Raw genomic sequence first — 10,457 nt, forward strand, 5'->3', positions numbered from 1 at the left:
TACTGGGACGTGATCACTTCGGGAGGTGATCACGGGTATATACTATATACTTTATACATGATACATGTGGTGACTAAAGTCGGGTCGGCTCGAGGAGTACCCGCGAGTGATTCACGGATTGGGGGCTGAAAGGACCTTTGTCCCGACGGCCCTCTGGGTGGATCTTTGTGGCAGAGCGACAGGGCAGGTTGAGACCGCCTAGGTGAGAGGTGGGCCTGGCCCTAGTCGGTGTCCGCGGTTACTTCAAAATAACACACTTAACGAGTTCTTGGTATTTGATCTGAGTCTGGCCATTTGGTCTATGCGCACTAACCAACTACGTGGGAAAGATATGGGCACTCGACGTCGTGGTATCAGCCGAAGCCTTCGTGACGTCAGCGACTGAGCGGCGCGCGCCAGATTGGACCGCGTAACGTGACTTCCTTTGTAATGGAGGTTGCTAGGTCTTCTTCCGGCCGCCCACGCAACGTGCAGGTGTGCAATGGGCGATGGGCCCAGACCCCTGCGCGCTTAGGATTAGACCGGCGTGCTGACCTCTCTGTTGTGCCTAGGTAGGGCTGCGACGTGTTGATCTTCCGAGGCCGGGCATGACCCAGGAAAGTGTGTCCGGCCAAATGGGATCAAGCGTGTTGGGTTATGTGGTGCACCCCTGCAGGGAAGTTTATCTATTCGAATAGCCGTGATCTTCGGTAACAGGACGACTTGGAGTTGTACCTTGACCTTATGACAACTAGAACCGGATACTTAATAAAACACACCCTTCCAAGTGCCAGATATAACCCGGTGATCGTTCTCTAACAGGGTGGCGAGGAGGGGATCGCCGGGTAGGTTTATGCTATGCGATGCTACTTGGTGAACTTACCATCTACTCTCTTCTACATGCTGCAAGATGGAGATGGCCTGAAGCGTAGTCTTCGACATGATTAGCTATCCCCCACTTATTCTGGCATTCTGCAGTTCAGTCCACCGATATGGCCCTTTACACATATACCCATGCATATGTAGTGTAGCTCCTTGCTTGCGAGTACTTTGGATGAGTACTCACGGTTGCTTTTCTTACTCTTTCCCCCTTTCCCTTCTACCTGGTTGTCGCAACCAGATGCTGGAGCCCAGGAGCCAGACGCCACCATCGACGACAACTCCTACTACACTGCGGGTGCCTACTACTACTTGCAGGCCACCGACGACGACCAGGAGTAGTTTAGGAGGATCCCAGGCAGGAGGCCTGCGCCTCTTTCGATCTGTATCCCAGTTTGTGCTAGCCTTCTTAAGGCAAACTTGTTTAACTTATGTCTGTACTCAGATATTGTTGCTTCCGCTGACTCGTCTATGATCGAGCAATTGTATTCGAGCCCTCGAGGCCCCTGGCTTGTATTATGATGCTTGTATGACTTATTTTATTTTTAGAGTTGTGTTGTGATATCTTCCCGTGAGTCCCTGATCTTGATCGTACACGTTTGCGTGTATGATTAGTGTACGATTGAATCGGGGGCGTCACAGCGATGCCACCCGCCGCCGAGGTCATCCGCGGCGGCATGAAGAGGCCGCGCGCGAGGCCGATGGTCGGAGGAGCTCCGGCAGAGGCGAGGCCAACGCCCCCCGCGCTAGGGTTTGCGGTGGCGGCGGCGGCGGTGGACGGGTCGCGGCTATAGGATGGGGTGAGCGGGGTGCCGGCGCGTGCGTCCATGGGGTGTAGTTCGCCGGCGCGCGCGGGGCGTAGGAGGCGGAGAGGAGAGAGTGCGGCGCGAGCGCTCGAGTGTGCCCCGCGCGGAAGCGGGTGCCCCAAATACACCGCGCGAGATAGTAAATCGGACAGCGCGCCCAACTCCTTATACCGCGCGCGTGGTTATTGCACGCCCGCTGGAGACACCCGGCAGGTTGCGCGCGCGCTAAAATGGCCAAATTGGCGGCGCGACGCTTGTTTAGCGCGGCTGTTGGAGATGCTCTAACTTTGTTCCCGAAAAGTGTAAGGATGCGCTGGTTATCTGCATCTTCTTTTCCACTTTGGATACCTGTCTCAATTGAGCCTAGTTGAGTATATGCATATAAAAATATCAATATAGACGTGTTTGGTTGTCTACATACACCTTGACCAGACCGCGTAGACCCTCCTGAGAAGAATCCGGCCTGTTTGATTGCCTGTATACACTGTTGGGCCTGCATAGCACGAAACTTAAAGCACCCCTGGTCCTGACTCGCTGGAAACGCTCAGATCGGCAGTTTCTTGCGAGCCAGGTTGAGGCGAGGGCAAGCGAGCGGGACTTTGCAGGAGTGAAGACGGGAGGGATGCGAGGTGATTACTTGAGGTCTTCTCAACCTCAATGAGGTAAGCTTCTATCTAATCTCCTCTCTTCCTTGTCCCTCTGATCTACACAACGGTGCTTCGATTCGAGGTAAGCTCTACACAAAAAAGATGCACCTCGATGCTACGGTTCCATTCAGGCGATTGGTTCGTAGTTTCGTCGGTCGTAAGTTCTTAATTTCGTGTTTCCGTTTGGAGCTATTCTGGAAGAATTTTGACAAATTCTTCGCGCACAATCGATCATTTGAAATTTCCTTTGACCAACACTCTAATCTCGCAGTTCCTCACAACATTCGTGTTGTAAATTTTTTGTCTCGACGATCGTAGCTTCATCTATCTTTGAACAACAGTCTACTGCACTGATGCTGCCATGTCGAGCTCCTCTGTCCTCTGCTCAGAGCCCTCCTATTCCTCCCTCTCGATGCCGAAGTCCTTCCCCTTGATCTCCTTGCCCATGTCCTACTACACTAGAGTCGTTTCCGGCGTCACTCATCTCGACCTACTCTCTGTCGTCCTCCTACTGCATTGACGCTGCAATGGCACGCACACTGCTTTCTTGTGTCCCTGCCTCTGTGCACACTGCAGTTCGTCGCGCCGCCGACGGGGTCGATCATCTTGGCCTCCTCTCTCTCACCCTACTACATTGGAGTCGTTTCCGGCGTCGATCATCTCGGCCTCCTCTCTCGTCCACCGCACTAACGATACCATTGCGCGAGCACTGCATTCTCCTCCTATGTTGACTGTCTTTACGCGAGCACCGCAACTAGTTCGCCGACGGTGTCGCTCGCCGTGCTGCCGACGGGGTCGCTCGCCCTCGACTCCATGCTCGTCATGTCGGACACGACGCCACAGCCACTATCCACCGCAGTCGCCATGGTCCGGCGCACACTGCATTTCTTCCTCCTTCCTCTGCTAGCTCTTAACCCTGTGTGCTAAGTGCAAGTGCTAGCTCTTAATCATACCTCATGCGTGCAACCAAACACCGTGTCCATGTGCCGCTTGGGCTAATGTAGGCAAGCAAACAAAGTACATTGCGTATTACCTAATGCAGGGACCCTAGATGCAGGCAACCAAATAACTTGTAGATGGCGCATTAGGGCCTGTTTTTGCTCAACCGGGCTGGGATGAGAAGTGTATGCCATGCAGGTACTGTTCACAACTTGAACCAAACACGCCCTATATGCATGTTGATTGGTTGCCTGCATTGCATCAAGACTCAAATGGGTGCAACTTGTTTGGTTGCATGTGTTTGTTCTTTAGGTGTGAGCAGATGCAAAAGCACAACTGTTTGGATGTGTGTAAGTACTTGATATGCTTACCTCTTTCAAATGTGGTGGATTTACCACCCATTTGACAACACACAACACAGACTCACAGAGGACGATCACACAAGAACAGCAGCAGAAGAACATGAAGAACAAAGCATAAAATATGAAAACAGGCAGCTAAGCTAGGCATAAGTAGGATAATAACACTAATAAGCATAAGTTTAAAGAGCAGGGCATCCCATGCGCCTGCTGGACCCCAAGGTGCTGCTCTCTAGGTAAAATATGGACATGTTCACAGCAAAAGATAAGTTCAACAACATGCAATATCCATTTCAAGAAAACACACTACACCATAACAAGTTTGAGCATGCATACCAATGTGGTAGAAAAGCTCAGAATATTAATTTGTACTCGCAAGCATGGATACTTTCTTTACCGGATGATCTAAATGTTCCATGCGCCGAGCACTTCTCGATGAATCTCCTCATACAGGACGTAGGTCATGCTCTCACAAGGCGATTGAGGTTATTTAAAATACATCGCCATGTCACTTTGTCTGCGTACATCGACTTTATCTATATGCTCATCGTACACACCCCTACTTACATTTAACTAACAACACTATTAAGGATACCCCTAGTTGAAAGGTGTTTCTATAACAACAACAAAGATGTTGACCATGGGGAATCCTCGCCATCGTTTGAAGCCATCACAACCAAACTACATAAATGGTCCCTCCAAAGCAAGCCTCAGCAAGACCGAAGCAACTCTAAGGAAAAGACACAGGAGACAAGGTCGTCAAAAAGGAAAGACCCATGGAATCCGCCCTCCGGGAAGGCGGAGCATTGTGAGTCGACCTCCTCGTCCCTCTCAAGACTGTCCTTGAAGAATTTAACCCCGTGAGGACCGCCGCCTCCCCTCGCACCGCAGCAGGGCCCGTCACTCTGAAGACCTCCCATGCCACACTCAGATTTGACGATACTACACCAAAGTTGTGGTCACCATTCCTCCATGTACGGGCACTAGAGGGAAACCCTATGACTGGAAGCAATTATCTTCCTGCTCTCGAGGCCAAGCCTGATCCTCGCTCCACAGTCGCCACCCTGGAGAGGGCTTTGCATACTGTTAGACTTGCTCCTTGCCGCGCTGTCCACTGGAGGTTCGCTGCAATGAATGGACGAATATTAAACATTATATGCATGAATTATACTCCCTCCGTTCCTAAATATAAGTCTTTGTAGAGATTTTACTATGGACCACATACGGATGTATGTAGATGCATTTTAGGGTGTAGATTCACTCATTTTGCTCCGTATGTAGTCCATAGTGGAACCTCTACAAAGACTTATATTTAGAAACGGAGGGAGTAGTAGATTGTGAAAGTTGCACTATTTTTTTAACAATTAACAGAGGGGTCCCTACCTGAATTTAATCTCATTCAAAGAAAATTGTGTTTCAATTTATAAGGAAAACCAGATCGAAAACCTAAACAAGTTGACCCCATTTATAAAAAAAAACCGGGCCCAAAACTGTACAAGCAACAAGGGTAAAATAAAATGAGAAAAAAAGTGAAAACCCTACCCGCCCTCTGTCCTTCTTTCTTCCAGTCCGTCCATGAGCAGTTCTACAGAGTCGACCCCAGTAGCGACCACATGTGTCATCCAATTCTTACCCCCCTTCATTACTCAATCACATATACGATTTGTTCAAATTTGGGCTTTGTTTTTTCTTTGCATACTTGGGATTGTGTCGGACACGCAGAAGGCCATCAGAGGGAGAGATATGGAGCATCTGGAGGCCATGTCTGGTTTCATCTAGCTTAGTTTCAGGGGACAAGTCTTTATATCTTTTCTTCTCTCTTCTCTTATCTTAAAAAGAATGCATGATTCTGTCGTCCCCTTCTCCTTTGTCCAACCTTTTTTTTAACATCAGTACAGACACAAGCGCTCATATACACGCGCATACACTTATTCCTATGAACGCATACACGCACACCCTACCCCTATAACCATCTCCGAAACACTGAGCCGGCATATCATCTTGAAATTTACGAAGTCGCCGTAGTCACCTCGTCGTCGACGGGAACGTCTCCTCTCACTGAATGCGCATCGCCGGAAATCCTGAAATAAATCCAGAAATAAATGCGAGCACCAGGATTTGAATCCTGGTGGGCTGGGGATACCACAGTCCCTCTAACCATCCAACCACAGGTTGGTTCGCTCCTTTGTCCAACCATACATAGTTCATCCTCCCTCTCTACTTTTTTTCTCATATATGTTTTTTTCAGTGAAAACTGCCTCAAGTGCCTGCCTCTATGTACTTATCAAAATAAAATTTTGTTTTTTTGAAGTGCTTACCAAACAAGTGTTTTATCAAATATTTAGTTTTAATTTTTCTAGACAATCAAATTAATATGGGCAGATAAATCACATGCTAACGTACTAGAATATTTATGCCCATTACAACACACGAACAATTATCTAATAATAATGTTGGAAAACATTCTTATATCCTTTAACCATGTGTGATTAAAGACACTATTGACTTCTAAACGGCATTAGTCATGTCCATTCCAAGAACACACACTACGCCATAAAAAGTTTGAGCATGCATACCATTGTGGTAGAAAAGCTCAGAATATTAATTTGTACTCGCAAGCATGGGTACTTTCTTTACCAGATGATTTAATTGAATCTCCCGCTACAACAATTTTCAGATATATTTTCAGAGTGAAACTAGATAGGATTATGAAATATAAATAAAATCTGCTCTTTTAGAATTATTGTATATCCATTTCAATCGAATATTAAGTAACCAAATCCTTCAAATTGCGAGATAATTTTAATAAAATAGGTACTGCAAACATGCTATAGTTCACAGCAAATTATGTCAAACACGCACCATTACATTATCATGTCAACCCAATCATGTTGAACTAACCCATAAGAAGAAGCAAAAACCTGACAAACAAAGGTAGCATCAAGGTTTTTTTTTTTTTTGGGGGGGGGGGGGGGGGGGGGGGGATGGTAGCATCAACTTGGCGTATAGTACTCTCGCAAAAAAAAAAGGTTGGCGTATATTGTCAAGCAGATCGTGCTCTAGTGTCCGGCGAAGGCGACGGACATGGGGCTTCTTACGGTGTGCTTGTCCGACACCCACCGGAGCGCTCCCTGCACCACCACCGCATCGCCGCTGCTCCTCGGCGACACGGTCACCTTGAAAACCTTCACCTGGTTCGCCTCAGTGAACCGCAGCGAGCTCGGCATGACGGTGACGTTCATAGAGTTGTCCGGCAAGTCGAACTGGGGGTAGTACACCGCCGGCGCCTCTCCGACGTTCCTCACCTTGCGTGTAACCACCATCGGAGTCATCGGGTTCCACGACGAGGGGAACGTGACGGAGATCGACGGGTAGTTCAGCAGGCGGTCCGGGATCACCTTGACGGCCGAGCAGTCCACTGCACGGCGCGCGATCACGGAGACTTCCTTGCCCGTGTACATGCCGCAGAGGAAGCCGATGTAATCGGCCGGGGTGATGTCGTATACCAGGCCGGGGTTCATGGCCTTGTCCGGGTCGACATGGCCGGCACCAAGGGCGAAGAGGTCCGCCGCCGTCCCCTTCTCGTCGGTTATCGGCATGCCGGAGCGGTCCGTGCTGTCGGCGGTTGTCATGATGGCGGACTTGATCGCCGCCGGCGACCAGTCCGGGTATTTGCTCTTGATCAACGCGGCGATGCCGCTGAGGTGCGGCGCCGACATGGACGTTCCGGACTCGAAGTTGAATGTCGGCCCGGAGTACTTCCCGGCCAACGAGGGTGGACCTACCTGGAATGGCCACGCCGCGAGCACGCTAACGCCGGGGCCCGTGATGTCGGGCTTCAGAATGCCGGGGTTCTGCAAGCTTGGCCCGCGCGAGGAGAAGGAAGTGATAGCCGGGGCCGGCGACGTGCCGAGGACCGTTCCCCTGAACATGATTTGCGCCATCGGTCTCGCCGTCGACTTGATGTAGTTCATGATTGCGTCTCCGGCGTGGTAGCTGACATGCGACGCTGGGAGGGCATGCACGTCGGCGATGGTGCTGAAGCCGTCAATGGCCTGGTTGGCCAGAATCATGCCGACGCCTCCGGCTCTTACCACCTCGGCGCCTTTGTCAACCCTACCGACGTCATTGCCGCGCTCACAGACCACTATCTTGCCCTTGACATCGAAGCCGTCCAGCGAGCCGTTGCCGCAAAACTGCGCGTCTGGCGTGGAGCTCGCGCCGGCGTAGACCAGCGGGTAGAAGACGGTCGCCGCAGCGTCCGGCTGGTTCACGGACTCGCCATCGAAGTAGAGACCGTTCCCAAGGCGCACCCTGGTTCTGATCAAACGGTCCATGGTGCTCGCGGCGACGGTGAGCATCCAGGGCGCCTCGTTCGACAGCGTGGTGTAGTTTGGGCCGGAGTTGCCGGCTGACATGCTGACGAAAATCCCCTTCTCTGCGGCGGCGAACGTGCCGACGGCGATGCTGTCCTCGGGGTACGGCAACGACGGCCCGCCGAGGGACATGGAGATGATGTCGCAGCCGTCAGCCACGGCAGCGTCGATGCCGGCGAGTATGTCGGCGCTGGTGCAGTCCTCCAGGCCGCACACCTTGTACATTGCGACGTGCGCGCGGGGCGCTATCCCGGACGCGGTGCCCCTCCCCTGGCCAAGCACCTGGGCGCCTGGCACGACTGCTCCCGCCGCCGTGCTCGACGTGTGCGTGCCGTGCCCATCCTCGTCGATCGGCGACAGCGGCGCACCGGTAGAGGTGGTGCCGTTCCCAGCACTGACGGCAGTGTCGAAAACGCGAGCGCCGATGAGCTTGTTGTTGCACACGGAGCGGCCGTTGAAGTCGCACCTCCCCTTCCACTTGGCGGGCGGCGCCGGCATGCCATCGCCGCTGAAGGAGGGGTGGTCGGGAGTGACGCCGCTGTCGAGCACCCCGATGATGACGCCATCGCCGGATCCGGCCGAGTAGTTCCTGCCGCCCTGGCGCGCGTCCAGCCCGAGGAACCGCGGCGTGTGCGTGGTGTGCAGCTTGTAAACCCGGTCGGGCACCGCGGCGACGAACCCGGGTATGGCGGACATCTTGTCGAGCTCCCGCCGCGTCAGCCGGACCGCGAAGCCGCTGGCGACGTGGTGGTAGGCGTGGAGGAGCCGGACGTTCTCGGGGAGGAAGGAGTTGTACCAGGCCTTGCGGTCGTCGGCCGTGCCGAACACGTGGCTCGCCTGGGGCTGCACGTGCACGATGAACGTGCTGCGCTCATCGCCGGCGCCCTCCCCCGCGGCGACGACGGCGAGGAGGAGGAAGGGAAGGAGGGAGAGAGAGGCGATCCTGAAGGCTGCCATGGCTAGTTTGCTGCTCTGATCTGGTTATCTGGTACGTGCGCGTGCATGGTTATTTATACATGCCGGTTCCCGTTAGATTATCCTCCCGTCGTTGCGGCAGCCTGCAGGCAGTGGCCGGCTTTGTTTTTCCGAGGCAGTTTGGAAGTTTGGAGCAGCCCAAATGTTGGCACATGGCAGATGCATGGCTTGCGCGTGAGGACGACAAGACCCGGTCATGGACATGGATTGGGTCGCTTGGGAATTGCCGTACGCACGGCCGGCGGCAGAAGGCGATCGAGAAGTGGTGGGAGTTAGCTGTAGGAGCGGCGCGGCAGCCGCCTGTTTCGCTATTGCTATTGCTATTGCTGGATAGATGGCAACAGGAAACATCCACCGGGAGCTATGGCTTCGTCGCAGACAACCATGGCCTTCACTTAGACGTCGACCGCTAGAACCAGCACTGACATGGCGATGTACGTATCAGCGCCGGCATAGTGCGACACACTTGGCTGATTAATTCGCATAAGCTAGTTGTGCAGGCTGACGCCTTCAACTGGCCTAGGGGAGTAGTAGTATTTTTTGTCATGGGTGGATATTGTACAAGACCAGATTTAGATGAGGTGAACTGTGGCCTGTGAAATAAATGCATGTTCAGAGGACTACGAGGACTTTCCTAGAAAGAAAAAAAGAACTACGAGCACTCACATTGGTTTTCATTTTTCAAATTTGTGCGAAAAAGGCCAATGATCATGATTAAGTATTACAGATCCTTACAAAAACATTCTTATAGAAATTGCATAAAATACAACCATGTCCTCGGGGTGTTGAAGTCTTCTTCTTTCCGCATCCACCGCCATGAGAAAAACTCGTTGCTGCCTCTTGTAGTTTGTAGAAGCAATGGCTGAAAATGTTGATGCAGACTGGAAGATGCCAAGGGCTGCGATCTGTGTAGCAAATTGTCCAAAAAAACAAGAACCCTTGTAGAGGGCTCATAATAGAGCTGGTCAACCATCGTCGGTCAAAAGTTGACCCGGAAGACCAAGACGCACAACCCGTTGTCTGTTGCACAGGACAACATCACCGAGACAAACTTGCTGATGAAAAAGTCAGACTCGAAGGGATCTGGGGATACACCATTCTCCACATTCCTCTCGACCATTCAAAAAAGTATCACTAGAACGAGGATGATGTGGGGAAAATAACCTTATTCCATACTGATAATGATGCCATCATCTCGTTGCAATCGATCAAAGCCCAAATCTAAATTTATTCCTAACCCTACGATCACTAGATCAAACACCTAGTGTTCACGTCTTCCCCCATTCCCGAAGCGACAAACAGAGGGATAGTGGGCCCTTGATCTCATCAGGAAGGCGGGTAAATTGGCTACCGCATCTATCTCGGGTCACGAGAGTAGGTTGGGAAAGAAAATCGATACGTAAGTTCCATTGTTTATTTGATCTATCTATTGATTTTCTTTTTTGTTCTTGAGGGGACATTGATGTCCAAGGCAATGCAACCTAACTGGAGCCCTTT

General features: G+C 51.6%; 1 protein-coding gene across 1 annotated transcript; it reads right to left on the reverse strand.

The window, feature by feature from the left end:
• Positions 1–6,668: 6,668 nt before the first annotated feature.
• On the reverse strand, positions 6,669–8,942 carry LOC109734913 (subtilisin-like protease). Its single transcript, XM_020294092.1, has one exon. The coding sequence runs from the start codon at positions 8,940–8,942 to the stop codon at positions 6,669–6,671; it is 2,274 nt and encodes a 757-aa protein (XP_020149681.1).
• Positions 8,943–10,457: the final 1,515 nt, after the last annotated feature.

Source organism: Aegilops tauschii, chromosome 2 (assembly GCF_002575655.3).
Source record: "Aegilops tauschii subsp. strangulata cultivar AL8/78 chromosome 2, Aet v6.0, whole genome shotgun sequence".
Classification (NCBI taxonomy): domain Eukaryota; kingdom Viridiplantae; phylum Streptophyta; class Magnoliopsida; order Poales; family Poaceae; genus Aegilops; species Aegilops tauschii.